The sequence below is a fragment of the Mandrillus leucophaeus genome, unplaced genomic scaffold (assembly GCF_000951045.1).
Source record: "Mandrillus leucophaeus isolate KB7577 unplaced genomic scaffold, Mleu.le_1.0 Scaffold186, whole genome shotgun sequence".
NCBI lineage: Eukaryota > Metazoa > Chordata > Mammalia > Primates > Cercopithecidae > Mandrillus > Mandrillus leucophaeus.
The window spans coordinates 3,530,094-3,549,090 of NW_012101876.1; the positions used below are offsets into that span (position 1 = coordinate 3,530,094).

General features: G+C 34.1%; 1 protein-coding gene across 3 annotated transcripts in view; it reads left to right on the top strand.

Annotated features, from left to right (window-relative positions):
* The first annotated feature begins 4,612 nt into the window (after window positions 1-4,612).
* ANKRD28 (ankyrin repeat domain 28) overlaps window positions 4,613-18,997 on the top strand; it is a 129,595-nt gene continuing 115,210 nt past the window's right edge. Inside the window, exons 1-2 of one of the 3 annotated variants that reach the window (XM_011977945.1) lie at window positions 4,613-4,826; window positions 7,502-7,585. Coding sequence is in view for 2 of the 3 variants with exons in the window: in XM_011977941.1 (XP_011833331.1) it covers window positions 6,289-6,414; window positions 7,502-7,585 (210 nt within the window). In the remaining variant the exon portion in view is untranslated. Of the gene's footprint in view, window positions 6,415-7,501; window positions 7,586-18,997 lie in introns of all 3 variants that reach the window. The other 2 variants (XM_011977941.1, XM_011977943.1) reach the window with 2 other exon arrangements.

Here is an 18,997-nt window from a genome sequence, read left to right on the forward strand (position 1 = left end):
CATAATTTTGTTTTCTCAGCTTGGCATAAAGACTGGCACATAGTAGATGAATACATACTAGGTGAATGGATGGGGCAGATGAGTGATTGGCTGATTAAATGTTTCTGAGCCTCTGTTTCCCATTTAGAGATTTGATAACAGTACCCCATCAAAATGGTGGCTGAAGATCGTTGAGAATATTTGTGGTAACTGTTTCCACCTCTTTCTCTCTCCTCTAATTGTCCTTAGCTTATCCAGGAAAATATGAATTATTTTCCAGCAGATTTCTGGTTATTGTTTCTAGTACAATATGTTACAGCTCAAGTTTCTAACTCATTTATTGAAAATTTAAGCAGCTACATTGTACTGGAGTATGGATGTTGGAAGAACAGGGCTAGAAGGATATATGCCCACTCATAGATAATTAAAGGAAGAGTAAGATTATCATTTAGAGTTAGGCTCAGCTCCAAGTCCCAGAGATGCAAAATTACAGTTTCTTAAACAAGGCAAGACTTTTTATTTCTGTCTAACATGAAAGTCAGAAACTAGACAGTCCAAGGCTTGTATGGCAGTTGTGTTTGGCAAAGTCCTCCAAGATCCAGCTCCCTTCTAGCGTTGTTGTTTCACTACCCTAGACTATGGTCCTTGTTTGGTTTAAGATAGTGGCCAATCATCTTTGTTCCAGGAAGCAAGCTGAATGTGCTAGTTGATCTTTAAGAAAGTTTTCTGGAAGGCACACAACACCTGTACTTAAAATTTTGGTCAGACTTTTTCATGTGACTCCTAGCTACGAGAGAACTGAGAAATGTGGTCTTTATTATGTGAGGCTCTGTACTTACCTAAAGCTGGAATGGAAGCCTGGAGGAATGGACACAAAATACAGATCTTTTCAGAAAACACATGTAATATTAATATGTGCTAACAATCTGCAGTGTACAGTACTACTAATATTGGAAGGGTTAACAATTTATTACTTATTACCAGTGTAACGTACCAGTGGGATCAAACCACTTGAGATCGTCAAATAATATTGGTTATTAGCCATTTTGGCATTATGACTACGTAAAAATTAAGTAAGTGGCCTGGATCATAAATATGTTACCTGCAGAGAGTTAAATCTGATCTATTATGAGGATTTTGAGTTGTGTTTTAAATATTTAGTGACTTTCTTGCAGTGGCTCTAATAATCATATAGATAATTGCATAGATTCTGGCCTGTATAGCCTGGAAAGCAGCTATTCCTTGATTTCTCACCCCTCACCCTCTACCTCATTTTCTTTTAACTCTATTGATAAGACTTTTTTCCTAAAGTATATGGATAGATGAGGCATAGCTCAAGAAGATTGGTGAGGATTCTTGATCTGCCAGAAATGTTTTCTGAAACATTGTTTGAACCCACTTCCAGACCAGGTTGTTACTTGGCACAGAGTAGTCAGTTAATATACCCTGGTATTCTATTCTGTGATAATATGGAGTTCACAGATGTGTAAGATAAAAGGTGAGGTTTAGGTTGGATCTTGATGCAGAAAGGAAAAATCATTTGTGTTAAAAAAAAAAAAAAAAGAAATTCTGGCATAACAATTAGGAATCCAAAAATTATCTTCCAGTGATTTAATGTTTTTATAATCAGTAAAAAGGTTTAAGCCAGCTTTACCATTATGTGATTCTATTAATAGTAGGAGTAAGCTCTTGATAGGATACATTTTAGTATAAAGAATAGAAGGATTATAAAGCTGTCAGAGTTGAACTTGTTAGCTTATTAAAAACTTAATTTAAGGCCTAAAAAATAAGTACCAAAGAAAACAACCACATCCCCTTGATATTTCTCTAAGTGGAAAAAAATGTTGAACTTAGTTTGCACAATCTTTATCAGTCATTTTTTTTTTTATCAGAAGTACTTCTCTGTTTCGAATTTCTTAAATATTCACTTGTCTCCTTTTCCTTTAAGATGTGAGTTCCTTGAGGGTAGGAGCCTGTCTTATTCAATAGAAGACACAAAACTGCTGCTAATTTAAATAATTTAAAAACTGACATATTTCTCTGTGTATTTTTTATCTGCTTTTGATTTTATAATATACCTGGGCTAGTACTTCCTATCCTTTTTCCCAAAGGAATTTTACAGTCCCTAAACTGTAAAATCTAGTGAAGGTAGAAGAATGGAAGAACCTGGTAGTCTTTCTCGCCTAAGTTTACTGCTCCCTCTCCCCCAGTTAACACTTAGTATGTGCTTGTCTAGTTACTAGAGTCTCAAACGACCTTTCAGCAGACTCTCAAGAGACCACTGAAATGTTTGGGGACCTAGCAACTGAATGGGACTTTAGTCTGAATTACCTCATTTGTACTGGGTGGAGGGGAGGAGGAGTTTAATAGCCTTTGATCCACTCACTGGCTTCACAAGAGATATCATTCAGCTATCCCAAATATCCATAACAATAAGGTTATCTTGTTTAGATTTCACAACACTATGAAATAAATTCTGTTAATGTCATTTAATAGATGTTAAAATGAACACAGAGAAGTTACTAAATGAGTAGCCCAGGATCCCAGAATTAGGTTAGCGGGAAGCCTGGATTAGAACTTCAGACAATTTGACTACAAAATAGCCTACATTCTCAAGCACCGTACTATTACTCTATTTCTCCTAGATAAAAATCTCTGCAGGTTATTATTTTTCTTATGTAAGTGTCAAGAAATTTAGGCTCAGGGAATTTAAGTGGTTTGCCCAAGGACACAGCTAGGAAATGATGGAATCAGAATTGAACTTCAGATGGAATGACTCCTGAGCCCTTAGTTTTAACCATCACCCCATACTTTTGTGTTGTATCCCATCAGCTTCTGAAATTTTAATTGTTCACTTATTAGAGATATGAAACTCACTTTGTTGCACCTTAATGCCTCCTATATTTTCTGGTTAAAATATATGTATACCAACACACCCCCACTATTCTTGTTTATAAATCTCCCACCCTTCCAGAGTCTTGTGACGTTAGAATTCATTTCAGTGGAATTATTTCTAGGTGGAAGGAAACAATATGTGTGTAACACAGTCCCTACCTTCAAGGAGTTTGCTTTCTGGTTGGAAAAGACCTAAGTATGGAGGTTGACGTAAAACAAGAAACAGGATGTACCTGCTTAAGTCTAAGGAGGTGAACTTAGGTACTAGATACTTTGGAACAAGTTAAGATTGTTAAGATAAAAAGAGATTTTGCTTTGGGGGCCTGAGAACCCTGAAGATGAAATACAGGATATTATTACTATAGTTGTTTCGCTTTCAGGTATTTCAAATATTAAGGTATTTTTGATTCAGCTATGTGGAGATGGGTAACATAATTTATGTTTAATATTTACATACCTTTAATTTGGCTTAAAAGTATTTTATATATTTTAAAATATAATGAATTGTTAGCATGTTTTAATTGGTACAAATTTGTTAGTTGTTGCTTCTTTCATAGATGGATATATTTTATAGCTTTCAGTGGTTCTTGTTTTGATTTCTGACATTCTTATATTATCTGTATCATGCTGGGTTTTTTATGGTTATAAGACTTGAAGTACTCATTTGGAAATAACTTGTTTTAGAATATAGCAATAAATAGTATATTCCTTTGTTATCTAAACTTTTCACAACCTTTATAGGTTACCTGTTTGTTAAGATCACTTTTATAAGCTAGTATTATAGGTTGCAAAGTTCTGGATATGAGTGGTGAGAGTGTGTCTGTATGTGTGTGTACTCAGTGATAGCATAGCAGAATAGATTAGAAAGAGTATGTGTTTGAAATTATATACAGCTTTATTAATTTACACAACTTTGGGTAAAATACATCATTTCTGAGTCCATTTTTCCCTCTATAATGGGAATATAGCAAGGTTATTGTATTAAATGAGAATGTGCAGCACATAGCATATCACAGATGTTCAAAAGTATGTTTATTAATAAAAATACTAGTTAATATGAAAAACACAGATTGAAGGGGGACCATGGTATTTTCTTTGTAAGTTTTCTCTTGAGAGAGATCCCCCATGTTGGGTAAACAGAGAAAGAAGAAAAAAAAAAACTGAAATGATTGGTTTTGACATTTGTGACTTTGGGAAATTTATAGGGAGGGAGATTATTTGCATTACCCTGTACCCTTTTGACATAGGTGATTCAGGACGAAGGCCTTTTTTTTTTTCTTAATGTACCTCTTTAACAGATTTTTAAGGCTTTATTCCCTATCCAAATGAGAAGGTAGGATTATTTTATTTCTTCAGTGAAAAATCAAATGATTTACATCATTTTAGGTTAGGATTTCTACATTATGAAATGTTTGCTTTTCCCTTTAAAATATGAATCAATGATTGGTTAAATTCACCAATTTAGAAATTGTTAGACAATCTTAAATTTCATTTGTTTAAACTTTGCATTCTAGAAAATAAAATACATCTGGCAGATTAAAACTGATCTTGGTAAAAATATGAATAAAACTATTTCATGGTTTTTATAATCTTATAAAATATTTCTCCATCTTTAAACTTTTATGAGTCCATTGCAGGCATATTCTTACTGCAACTGTCATCATAGGGTTAAACATTTGCTTTATTGTAACACACGAAAGCAGTTAAGCCGTTAGGAATTGTTTACTTGCTAAAACCACTGTTAGTCAGCAGAGGCAGTACACCAGATTTCCTTGTGGCTTTTAGTGGAAAATGTTAAAAGCGCACTCATTTTTCAGTTATAGAATTTTTTAGTTTGATCTGGATTAGTCACAGAACTGGCATGAACCTTCTAATTGTGAAGGCTGTCCAAATGCACTATTTTTTTCTCCTGCTAGAGGAAGTTACATCCCGAGCAGTAGCTCAGATCTCTGGTAAGTGTAACATGTGAGCATTACTAGGCATTTCATCCTGCGGGTCTGCAGTCTTTGCTCCTCAGACTGTTGCTCCATTGGAATGCTTCTGTGGGACCGATACTAAGGTTCTATAGATATTTTTTAAGGACCTACTCATTTGGGGATGTCAGCGGTGTTTTGCAAGATCATCTGAGGAACAGGAAAGCATTCGAAATCTGAAAAGGATAACTGTAGCGGTTTTCACAGTGGAAGGAAACTATATTGGCAAAGAGGCAGATGATTGAATAAAGTAGTTGGCTCAAAGAAGATGCACAGTCTGCTGTTTTTTCCTCTGAATGAAGACTGTTTAATGGAAGCTGTATTCATGTGGAGATCAAAGGAAACACTGGAATGATAAACTACTATGTTTTTTTTTCTCCCTCTTTTTTTTTTTTTTTTTTTTTTTTTTTTAAGAAAACAAAAAGCCTGCAGCAGTAATTGGAGCTCAAATGCCTTCTAATTCCTTCACAGCCTGCTTGTTCTATTAGGATTCTCCACTAACACCATTTCTGCCTGGTGCCTGTGCCCTTTTGCTGGAGCAGCCACAGACAACTGCCTGATGGAGAAAGAATGAATGCTCTGCCTTGCTTATACTATCGATGGAAATAAAGCTAACTGTGTTTCTTCTATTATATGGGAAATCTGGATTAATCAAGCTGTATTCTAGTACCAAGAGTCGTATTGTCTCTTGTGATCTGACTCATCACATGTAAATGTACTGCAGCTTTGCTATTAATGCAGAGTGGTTTTGTTTTTTCTTTTTTTCGCCCCTTTCCCAAACACTGAAAGAATTGTTAACCTCTGAGCTTCATTTTCAGGATTTGTGCTGAGCTCTAGATCTTTTTTTCTGTGAATAGTATCTGCATTAAACCAGTGATGAAGAAATGAAGACAAATTAGAAGTGGAAACAGAATAGTGAGATTTTATTTTTTATTTTCAATTATAAGCAAAACAGCTACTGGTAACTCTGTGACCTTGCAGGAAACAGTGGGTATTGCTGTGATCATCGCTGTCATAGCAGTTGTTTCTCATTTCATTCTATATTGTGTGGTGGTGTGTCACCAAAAACAATGATTGTTTTGTGGAAGTAAATTTCAGAGATAGAGCAATAAGACTCTTTTGGTAGAGGAAAAATATTTTTAAATGAGCTTGGACTCAGTTTTAGTTATTGATATGTTGGTGTGAAATTTCTTCTTAAGTATTGCAGTAACCCAACAGAAATAATAGAATTTTGTTATATTTTGGAAGTTACAAATTATGTAGTCATAATTTTAAACTTGTTTTTCCAGTAGTACTTATTAACTTAAAAAAAAAAAAAAACCAGTTGTGCTGTTCGGAGAATGTTTGTAAGTGTTGTACAGAAGAGGAGGAAAAACTACTTGTGCTCTTCCAACTGTGACTTTTATCACATAGCTTGGAATTTAGTGTTTTAAAAGATCGAATGAGTCGAGTGTGTATTGTTGTTTTGGAGGAGGTAGAAGATGAGTCTCCTGCATTCATTTCTAAATTGCCACAGGAAAATAAATCCCTACATTCTCCACCTTCTGGAAATGTATTGGTAAGATATGTAAGTTTATATGTTTACTATATTCTACTGAACTAGTAGTATAAATCTTGTTTTTTAAGAGTAGATGTAGATTTCCAATAGTTTCTTTACAAACCCAAATTAAAGCAATATATGTGTAAATATGATGCAATAATATTTTTGTATAAAATGCACATTTCATTTTTACTTTTTCGAATAATATTTCAGTCTTTACTATGTCTTAATCTCTTAAAAAGACTGTTTAAAAATAATTTAAGAATTAGTAGTTATGGCAACCACGTTTCTGTTTTCATTTTGTGGTTTCAGAAACTGATGTAACAAGAATCAGGAACTCTACATATTTTAGGAAAGGTTGACTACCCCTAGCAATACCAAAGCATGGCCTTTTCTGTAATGAATTTTATGTATTTACATGCAAGACTTTGTATGAGATTCAGTCTTCATCTTTAACCTTGGTTTTAGTGCTACTGTCAGCCGGCTCCTTGACTAGTATAGTATACCTTATCAAGAGTCTGTGTCGTTAAGAAATCATTATACTTAGTTATGCATGTGTTTGTCTTTTCAAGTTATTTAAGTATCCAGTATTTTTTGGTCTTTGATTAGTGGCTATTTTCATCAACTGCCAGGTTTGCTTTCTTGGGATTTGTATCTTTGTACCTGTAGTGCTAATCCATGTAAGATAATTTGATGCCCCAAACAGACCTTTTCAAAAGAGCCTTCCTTCATGGGCTGGAAATTGCTTAACAAGTTCTGTCCCACAAGTAGGTGTTGAGATCACACATTTGTATTTGGAAGAGTCTTTCTTTTTGTCATATACAGAAACAAAGGCTTCTACTTATAAGAAATGAAATAAAATCTGATTGTGTTTATTATACTACCTAAATTGAGTCAAACTGAATTCATTTTTTTTTTTTTTTTTAAATTAGGCCTTTTTTTTCCAAGTAGAAATCCTGTACTTTGACATGATTTGGTTTTATGAAACTTCTGGCTAATGTCAAAAGTGATTATTGCTACAGGGAAGAAAACTTGTAGATTCAGAAACTATGTAATATCCTTAGTCACCCCACATGGATGATTCTAATGTTTTTATTACTCTCTTATATTTTAGCCATCACTGGTGCAAGCTATATTTAACGGAGATCCTGATGAAGTTCGAGCACTAATATTTAAGAAAGAAGATGTTAACTTTCAGGTAAAACAGTTAATTCACTGATGCCAGCCTTTAAAACTACTTATTAAAATTATTTCCTAGAATTGTGATTTTTGTTTATAAGACATAATATAACTCTGTAACAGTTGTTTTAAATGAGGGCAGGAAGGTATTGAGGCAAAAGGGAAAACACTGGACATACACTCAGGGCAGTAATAGCCAGTGGGGTCTTTTGTTCTCCCAGCTTTTTACTTTGAAATTTTTTAAACACAGGAAAGTTAAAAAAAACACTCTGACTACCCATATACCTTTCACTTATGTTTGGCATTGATAACATTTTGCCATATTTGCTTTATTGATATACATCTTTTACATGTATATGTAGTAAGTTGCAGAAATCATGATACTTCACCATTAAATACTTAACTGTGCATTTCAAATGAGGATTCTTTTAAGTGTATATCTAAATATAAGATCAGATTTGCTTTTTGTAAATAATCATGGTGAGTGTTTTATAATGATGGTTGATTAATTTTTGTCAGATTAGGTTTTCGGTAAAGTCATTGTTCGAAAAGTTTTCAGACTTAAAGATACAGTAGTATATTCACTGCTGACATGATGGACAGTTTTAGAAAGAGTGGATATACAGATAATTTTCTCTCTGTATGTTTTTTCAGTGGCCAGTATGTAGTTTACTAAATTGTAGCTGAAAGTACATTATGTACTCTAACAAAATTACATCCACTAATGTATATCTTTTTACCAGAAACAAATGTACCCCTGAGTTATGGAGGGAGTGAAAAGTCATATGATTCACAAAGTCGCTGTGGCAACACCAAAACAGACGACCTAGAAATGATTGGGGTTTTAAGAAAGCACCCGTTGCAAGCTCATTTTTAACTCTCATCTTTCCTCCTTTTTTTTTTCTTAATACAATACTGCTGTGACCACTTAGGTAGATACAAAAAGGTTTTAGCTTATTTTTAAAATAGTGGATTATCTGAATAGATTTGAGGCATTGGCTAAAACTGTTGTTAATTTTAACATCGGGTAATGAACAGAATGCTGTCATTATATATTTTTTAAAGCTTTTTCTAAGTGAATTGACTTCAAGTTTATATTTAGTTGGAAACATGCACCTAATTCAGGACATATGTATGTATGTATGTATTTAGAGACAGAGTCTGGCTCTGTTGCCCAGCTGGAGTGCAGTGGCATGATAGCTCACTGCAACCTCTACCTCCCAGGTTCAAGCGATTCTCCTGCCTCGGCCTCCCGAGTGGTTGGGACTACAGGCACCTGCCACCACGCCCAACTAATTTTTGTGTTTTGAGTAGAGACAGAGTTTCATTCACCATGTTGGCCAGGCTGGTCTCAAACTCCTGATCTCAGGTGATCCGCCTGCCTTGGCCTCCCAAAGTGCTGGGATTATAGGCGTGAGGCACTGCGCCTGGCCATGGTTTGTTTTAAATGGAGTGTGTGGTCACTTTACCCAGGGTATAGTGAAGAGTGTGCATTTCTAAGAAAATAGCTAAAGGGGTATATAGATGCACGAAAAGGTGGAAAACATGTTTTCTGTTCCATTTAACTCCTAAGGTTTTCTTGTTGTTTTGGTTTTATTTTAATAGTACTGACAAATACTACCTTGATTAGAAAGTTTGAACTGTAATTCCATTTACCAGGGCCAATTTCTCCATCATAACAAAGTTTATTACAGCTAATATTACTTTTATGTTATATTTAATTAATTTATCCTAAATTAAAAAAAATATTCAGAGTCGTTGAGAGCATCAGCTCATTCATCAGTAGTCCTTTCTTGAGAGTGACTCTGACATTGTCTTCAGTGATACAGAGGTTTTTGACAACAACTTTTATGATTGCCTTTAGGCCTTTTCTCTCATGACCATTTCTTAGTAGTTGAGATTGTTGCCTTAAAGTCAAGATTTATTAACTTTTTGGCCGTTATTTGAATTTAAGATGGTAAATATCTTATGATTTTGTTTGATAAGGAATCATATGGGGTTTTAAAAGGCAGTGGGTGTTAAATGCCCTTTTAATTGGTAATAAAATATTTTTAAGCTTTATGTCAGTGTGACTGTGGTATTTTTCCAAAGTAAATTTATTTAAATAAGTATTTGGAGAATAACACTGGACTTTTTGAAACTCAAGTTTCTCTTAAGTTTTTTGAAGTTGTTTTTATACATTTTTAGAATGGATATAAGTTCAGATTTATTTTTCTACCATTAAATAGTCATTGTATAATTTTAGATTAGTTTCTTTAGTCACACCCTGAAATGTTGAATTTTGTAGACCACTAAACAGCGCCTTTCTTAGTAACACACCAAATAGATTTTTCTTTTTATTTTAGTGGGTTTTAAAAAAAATTTGTGGTTACATAGTAGAAGTCTATATTTATGGGGTACATGGGATGTTTTGGTACAGGCATATAATGTGAAATAATCGTATCATGAAGAATGAGGTATTCATCCCCTCAAGCATTTATCCTTTGATTTACAAACATTCCAATTACATTATTTAAGTTATTTTAAAATATACAATTAAGTTATTATTGACTCTAGTCACCCTATTGTGCTATCAAATAGTAGGTCTTATTCATTCTGTTTTTTTTGTACCCATTAACCATCCCCACCTCCCACTTAACCCCCCACTACTCTTCCCAGCCTCTGGTAACCATCCTTATGCTATATCCGTGAGTTCAATTGATTTGATGTTCAGATCCCACAAATAAGTGAGAACATGTGATGTTTGTTTTTCTGTGCCTGCCTTATTTCGGTTAACATAATGATCTCCAATTCTATCCATGTTGTTGCAAATGACTAGGTCTCTTTTTTTATGGCTGACCAGTACTCCATTGTGTATGTACCACATTTTCATTATCCATTCATCTGTTAATGGACACTTAGATTGCCTCCAAATGTTAGCTGTTGTAAACAGTGCTGCAATAGGAGTGCAGATATCTCTTTGATATTCTGATATCCTTTATTTTGGATATATACACAGCAGTGGGATTGCTGGATCATATGGTAGCTCTGTGTTTAGTGTTTTGGGGGACCTCCAGACCGTTCTCCATGGTGGTTGTACATTCCCACAAATGGTGTAAAGGGTTCCCTTTTCTTCACATCCTCACACTGCCTGACTCTTGGATAAAAGCCATTTGAACTGGGACAAGATGATATCTCTTTGAGTTTTGCATTTCGCTGATGATAGTGATGTTAAGAACCTTTTTGCCATTTGTGTGTCTTCTTTTGAGAAATGTCTATTCAGATCTTTTGCCCATTTTTTATCAGATTGTTGGGTTTTTTCCTGTAGAGTTGTTTGAGCTCCTTATATTCTGGTATGAATCCCTTGTCAGAGGGGTAGTTTGCAAATATTTTCTCCCATTCTGTGGGTTGTCTCTTCACTTTGTTGATTACTTCCTTTGCTGTGCAGAAGGTTTTTAACTTAATGTGATCCCATTTGTCCATTTTTGCTTTGGTTGCCTGTGCCTGTGGTCTGTTGCTCAGGAAATCTTTGTCCAGACTAATGTCCTGGAGATTTTCCCCACTGTTTTCTTGTATTAGATTCAGTTTGAGGTGTTTAATGCATTTTGATTTGATTTTTGTGTATGGCAAGAGATAGGGGTCTAGTTTCATGATTTTGCATGTGATTATCCAGTTTCCCAGCACCATTTATTAAAGAGACTATCCTTTCCCAATGTATGTTCTTGGCACCTTTGTCAAAAATGAGTTCGCTGTAGGTGTTTGGATTTGGTTTTGGGTTCTCTGTTCTGTTCTATTGGTACATGTGTCTGTTTTTATGACAGTACCATACTGTTTTGGTTACGGTAGCTCTGTAGCATAATTTGAAGTTAGATAATGGGAATCCACCAGTTTTGTTCTTTTTGCTTGGAATAGCTTTGGCTATTATGGGTCTTTTGTGGTTCCATATAAATTTTAGTATTTTTTCTATTCCTGTGAAGAATGTCATTGGTATTTTGATTGGGATTGCATTGAATCTGTAGATCGCTTTGGGTAGTGTGGACATTTTAACAGTATTGATTCATCCAGTCCGTGAACATGGAATATTTTTCCATTTTTTGGTATCCTCTTCAATTTTCTTCATTCGTGTTTTATTTTTTCCATTATAGAGATCTTTTACTTCTTTGGTTGATTCCAAAGTATTTAATTTTATGTGTGGCTATTGTAAACAGGTTTACTTTTTAACTTCTTTTTCACATTGTTCACTGTTGGCATATAGAAATGCTAGTGATGTTTGTACATTGATTTTGTGTTCTGGAACTTTACTGAATTTATCAGTTCTAGTTTTCTTGTGGAATGTTTAGGTTTTTCCAAATATAAGATTATATCACCAAAAACAGGTATAATTTGACTTCTTCCTTCCCAATTTGTGTGCCCTTTATGTCTTTCTCTTGTCTGATTGCGCTAGATAGGACTTCCAGTACTATGTTGAATAACAGTGGTGACAGTGGGCATCGTTGTTGTGTTGCAGGTCTTAGAGGAAAGACTTTCAGTTTTTCCCCATTCAGTATGATACTAGCTGTGGGTCTGTCATATGTGGCTTTTATTATGTTGAGGTATATTCCTTCCATACCCAGTTTTTTGAGGGTTTTTATCATGAAGGAATGTTGAATTTTTTAATCAAATGTTTTTTCTGCATCAATTGAAATGATCATATGATTATTCTTTTTTTTTTTTTTTTTTTGATATGCTGTATCTTCTTAATTGATTGTGTGTTTTGAACCATCCTTGCATCCCAGAGGTAAATCCCGCTTGGTCATGATGAATGATCTTTCTAATACATTGTTGAATTCAGTTTGCTGGTATTTTGTTGAGGATTTTTGCGTCAATATTCATCAGAGATACTGGCCTGTAGTTTTCTTTTTTTAATGTGTCTTTGTCTGGTTTTGGTATCAGGGTAATACTGGCCTTGAATGAATTTGAAAGTATTCCCTCCTCTGTTTTTTAGAATATTTTGAGTAGGATTGGTATTACTTTCTTTTTTAAATGTTTGTTAGAATTCAGCAGTAAAGCCATTGTGTCCTGGCCTTTTCTTTACTAGAAGACTTTTTATTACAGCTTTGATCTCATTATTTGTTATTGGTCTGTTCTGGTTTTGGATTTCTTCTTGTTTCAGTCTTGGTAGGTTGTGTGTGTCTAGGAATTTGTCCATTTCTTCTACATTCTCCAGTTTATCAGCATATATAGTTGTTGCTTACAGTAACCACTAACAAGCCTTTGGAATTCTGCAAATAAGTCGTAATGTTTCCTTTTTCATTTCTGATTTTATTCAGATCTTCTCTTTTTATCTTAGTCTGGCTAAAGGTTTGTCAATTTTATTTTTTTAAGTCAACTTTTTTTTTCCCTAATAGATTTTTAACAAAACTTTAATTTAAAAAAATTATAGATTCATATTATTTGGTATGACATGAAGTCTTCTATGGTAGAAGTCATGTAACATAGTTTCACTAGCAAATACTAGAGTTTTATATTTGGCGGCGTTTGGCCACAGATGCTTTTGACTACCTGAATAAATAGAGGTGTTTTGCTTGTTGTAATAATTTAATCTAGAGCATGGTAATTTGGGGTTAAAACAGCAATGTCAGAGCTCTGGGTGAGCTTCTCTGTGAAACTCTTGGCTTTCTTATAATAGAGATGACTGCTGCATCATGTACTTATGAGAAACAACCAAAGAGAGTGGAATAGGGACTCTTCTGTACTTTTTTTTTTTTTTTTTTTTGAGAAGGAGTCTCGCTCTGTCGCCCAGGCTGGAGTGCAGTGGTCAGATCTCAGCTCACTGTAAGCTCTGCCTCCTGGGTTTACGCCATTCTCCTGCCTCAGCCTCCCGAGTAGCTGGGACTACAGGCACCCGCCACCTCGCCCGGCTATCTTAAAACATCTCTTCCAGAGTCCCCACAAAATTCCTTCCTAAAGTTCCATTGGTTACAAGACTACTCTAAACTTATCACCAGCAAAGCAGTTGAAAGACCTAGATTTTCATATCTTCTTACCCTTATTGGCTATACAAGTTGAGTGAATCCTGTTAACTTCAACCCTCACTTTTCCTTTTTTTTTTTCTTTTTTCTTTTTTTTGTAAATGTGTAGGGTTACATTAATGATCTTCACAGTCTTTCCCCACTCCAAATTCAGGATACTCTAAAAATTCTAAGTGACTTTCAGTGACCTCTTGCTTTTGCCCAGAAGCTTTCATTTGTGTTTTTAGAATTTTGTGACCAAAATAATAAATGCCTTTCCCTAAGATTTACTAGAACTTAATGCCATGTAGTGGAACCCAAATAAGTTAATCTGAAATATTAATGATACCACATTTTAGAGGAAAACTTTGATTCTTTATAAGAAAATTATTTTCTATACATACAATTTTTTTATTAAGAGTGTTAAAATTGGTGTTAATTGTAGAACTTTACTTTTGAGACAGACATAGGCATAAGCCATTTTATACTACTCAATTTAACTTGTACAACAGTTTTGTAAAATTGACAGGTTAATGTTTCTACTAAAATTCACAAAAATTAACCTTCTGCAAAATCAGTATAGCAGAATGGGAATTTGAACCCGTGTCCAACTTAATAGTAACTGGAGAAATAAAGCATATTGTTGAGAGAGAAATACACATCAATTGTATCTCAATAAAAGTGTTTAAAAAATAGGCTGAGGCACTAGCTGAGACCTTTCAGACCAAAGTTACTTCATTTCAGTATGAAATTTAGGACATAATTTATCATATTTTTGCCATACCATATAACTATCAATATCTGTGTAAGTATAAATAATCATCAGCATATTTCTGAGTATGCAAGTATTGATACTTGAGCTTTATAGAAAATGCCAGTATTTACCTTCCACCAATTCATATAAACATATGCACTAAAATTGCTTTAAACACTGAACCTAGAGGAAAGGTAGTCTGTGAAGATGATAATATATTTAATAACAGATAATAAATTTAAAATTTTTTGCTTGTCCATTGAAGTAGAATTTTTGTTAACTTGATGAAAAGATCCCATTTATTACCAATGAACAGGATTAATAATAACCCAAATGCCCTCTAAGAGGGAAAGTTCTGCTAGTTAAATAAATTATGCTATGAAATACAGTTATAAAGAATGAAGAAAGTCTCTATAGACTAATATGGACTGACTCCTAAAATACATTGGGAATGAAAAAGGAAAATCAGAACTCACATATAACATGCTTACTAAAAATAAATACCTGAGTGGAATACAAATTTCTGTATTTTGAACCTGTATTTTGAAACTACTGGTTCCAGTGGATAATACCTTCTTTGTTTCAGGACCACCGTAGTAATCATTTAGTCATAGTGACATAGGACATATACTTGGTTATGGATCTTGGGAGAAACCTCAACATTGATGAAGAAAATTTACAAATTTGAAACTGGAATCTAGAGGCACTGGTTACACAGAGCTGGAGGGAGGTGTCATTTCTCTCCTGGGAGAAAGCTGAGTTGGTTCTTCTCTCATGCCTGCCCCCACCTTCACTCCATGTTCCATACAAGTCAGCTGAAAGCTGGGTAGATACACCTGAGATGGGGATCGAGGGTTGTGGGCTCCAACACTAATTACTGTGAATAGCTATAAGAAAAGACCATGTACATACCTATGGTTTTAGGACAGAGGGTGCTTTTTTTTTCTCTTGTGTAAATGTCTAGTGGTGGAATGGTTGAATATACATGCTTAATTTTTTAAGAAACTGACCAACTGTTTACCAAACTGTTTGTATTATTTTACGTTCTCACCAGCAGGATATGAGAATCCTAAATTTTCCACATTCTCACAAATATTTGGTCTTTTAAAATCTTAAACATTTTAGTAATAGTAATATCTCAATTTGGTCTAAATTTGTATTTCTATAATAATGAATGATGTTGAGCATCTTTTCATGATCTTGTCAGTCCATATATCTTTAGTGAAATGTCTTTTCAAATGTTCTTGCAAGTTTTTTAATTGGATTGTTTTCTTACTCTTGAGTTTTCAGAGTTCTTTTATATGTTCTGGAAACAAGTCCTCGATCTTTGGCTGTGTTTTCATTCTCTTAAGAGTGTTTTTCAAAAGCTCAAGTTTTATTTTGATGACATCCACATTTATCAATTTATTATATTATGGACCTTGGTTTTGGTGTTGTATCTTAAAAAAAAAAACTGTCCTATTGTTATTTTGTTTTGCTCATATCTTCCAGAAGTTTTATAGTTTTAAGTTTCACATTTATCAACAAATTCACTGAAAAGGATTTTCTTTCAAAAAGGAAAGAGGCTTTATGCCAGCTAACAGTTTGTACACCAGGAAAATGCAGCCTTCTGTACAAAACAAAGGTGTGTTCTAAGAGAACCAAGAGAAAGTTTGTCTTTGATGGCAAAAGTTCTCGCCCAGGTTCCCACTCTGATCTGCTTGTGCAAATGAGGGATACAAACTTACTTAGTTCTGATTGTTTGAAACTTGTTGAGTTCTGATGGTTCGGCACAGATCACAGTCTGTTGATTGATCTGTTGATTGATTCAGGTATCATGCGCAGGAACAGACAACTATGAAAGTCCCAAAGTTTAGTGAGTATGACATTTTCCCCTGAACACTCAGTATGTGTGTAACCTCTAATTACCAAATGGTTGCTTGACTTTGTTTGAAATTTAGTTCCACTTAGCCACTCAGGATTCATCTTGAAGGATTGGCTCTTTCAGAGTTTGCACATTTAAATGTGCTGTCTATTTTGACTTAATATTTGTGTATGTTGCAAAGTATATGACAAAGTTTATTAATTTCTCTCACCATTATTTTGTAATTTCATTATAAATGTCTTTTGTCAAGATTTATCTGTATTTTATAATTTTTTATCCTAATGTAAATGGTGTTTTATTTAATTTTAAAATAGCCTAATTATTCTCTACTACTGAAACAAATTTCTCCTGAGTACTCTACTCCATGCTGCAGGAATTACTAGTTTTCCCTAACTGGCTAGTTGGAATAGAACACTCTGTTCTCTGCGATCCGTCATTCTCATTGGAGGTGATATCATTCCTAATTGAGAGAAAATAGATTCTTTGTGGGTTTGTATGTATATGAAAAATCTTACATATTCCGATGATTTGTGGTCCTCTAAAAGGCCAAAGTGCGTAACTTAGAAATACAGTGGTATTGAAATTTCGTGGGAAACGATTAGGAAAAACTGTCAGAAAAGGGTAGTAAGGGAAAAAAGGTTGAAAAACACTGCTGTTTCTTTCACCAGCTTCAGGTAGTATTCTTACACTCCTTTCTCACTCAGTGCTCAGTTGAGTACTCAAAGGGAGATTCTGCAGATCTTTGGGAGTCTCTCCGTGTAATTCTTTCTCCTCTCTTGCTTTATCCTGAGAATTCCAGCCCCTTTGTTCACTCCAGACTGTCTCCTAAACTCACAGGGAATTAAAAACAGCAACAACAACAGCAACAAAACTTTGTATACAGCATTAAGAATTTTATTGATTGAAGCAACTGACATTCCACTGAATGTTTTCAGACTTACACATTACATATTTTGTGGAATGGTAATTTTCTTTTGTATTCCAGCAGTCTTTTTGGAATAGAAACTGTAAACATTAGCCTACCAAACAGTTGGATTGCATTTGATGATTAAAATTGTCCAGTCATAGATGGCATCACCTCTACTTTTTATTATTAATATTAGTTTTAATTGACAAATGATAATTGTGTATATTTGTAGAGTACAATGTAATATTTTGGTGTATGTATACAATGTGGGATGATTAAATCAAGCTAATATATCCATCACCTCACTTATTGTTTGTGATTTTTTTTTTCCTTCACCTTTTTGTTCCATCCAGGCCTGCCCACAATGAGGGCAGATCTTCCCCACTGAGTCCACTGACTCACATGCCAGTCTCCTCCAGAAACATCCTCATGGATTTCTACAGAAATAATGCCATACCAGCTATCTAAGTATCCTTTAATTCAGTCAAATGGACACCTAAAATTAATCATGACAGGTCCTTTATCTCTTTTAATCAGGTTGTTTTCTTGCTTTTGAGTTGAGTTTATTATATGCTTTGAATATAAATTCTTTCTCAAATATATGGTTCGCTAATATATATATGTGATTTTTTTTTTCTGTGCAAAAGTTTTTTCATTTAATGCAGTCCAATTTGCCAGTTTTTGTTTTTGTTGCTTGTGCTTTCAAGTCATATCCAAAAAAATATTGCCCAGACCATTGTTGTGGTGCTTCCCCCCTTGTTTGTAGTTTTATAATTCCAGGTCTTATATTTAAGTCTTTAATGTATATTTAGCTGATTTTTGTATATGGTATGAGATAAGAATGCAGTTTCATTCTTCTGCATGTGGATATCCAGTTTTCCTAACATCTTTTATTGAAGAGGCTGTTCTTTCTACATTGTGTGTTCTTGGCACCTTTGTCAAAAATCAAGTGACCATAAATGAGTGGATTTATTTCTGGGCTTTCTATCCTGTTCCATTGGTCACTCTGTCTGTTTTTATGCCAATACTGTGCTGTCTTTATTACAGTAGCTTTATAATATATTTTGAAATCAGTGATGTGATGCCTCCAGCTTTGTTCTTTTCACTGGTTATTGTTTTTAGCCATTCGTGGTCTTTTATTTTTTCATATGAATTTAAGGGTTGTTTTTTCTATTTTCTGTGAAAAATTACATTGGAATTTTGATAAGCATTGCACTGAATTTGTGTATTGCTTTGGGTAATATGGACATTTTAACAATACTAATTTTTTAGTTCATGAACACAGTATATCTTCTCATTTATTTGTGTTTTCTTCAATGTTTTATAGTTTTTAGTATACAGATATTTTACCTGTTTGGTTAAATTTTCACCTAAATATTTTACTTTTTTTGGTTGTTGCTATTATAAATAGGATTGTTTTCTTCATTTCCTATTTAGATAGTTTGTTGTTAGTATATACAAAGGCTAGTGATTTTTTTTGATGTGGATTTTGTATCTTGCAACTTAATTCATTTGTCAGTTTCAGTCGTTTTTTTGGTGTGGCTTTAGGGATTTCTCTGTGTAAGATCTTGTCTGCAAATACAATTTCATTTCCTTCTTTCTTATTAGGATGCCTTTTACTTCTTTCTCTTGCCTAATTGTTCTGGCTAGGACTTGCAGCACTATGGTGGATAGGAGTGGTGAGGGTGGGCAGCATTCTTGTCCCTCATCTTAGAAGAAAGCTTTCAACTTTGTACTGTGAAGTGTGATGTTAGCTGTGGGCCTGCCATTTTTGGCCTTTACAGGACCTGTTATTGATGTGTAATTTTAGTGTTTTACTATGCTATAAAAAGCAAGTAAGCCTTATAAGTATCTGATTACTGCTAAATTTGTAGAATGGAATACGTTCAGTACTTAGAGTAGGATGCTGTCTGTTTTTATGTATTGTTATGGAGCAA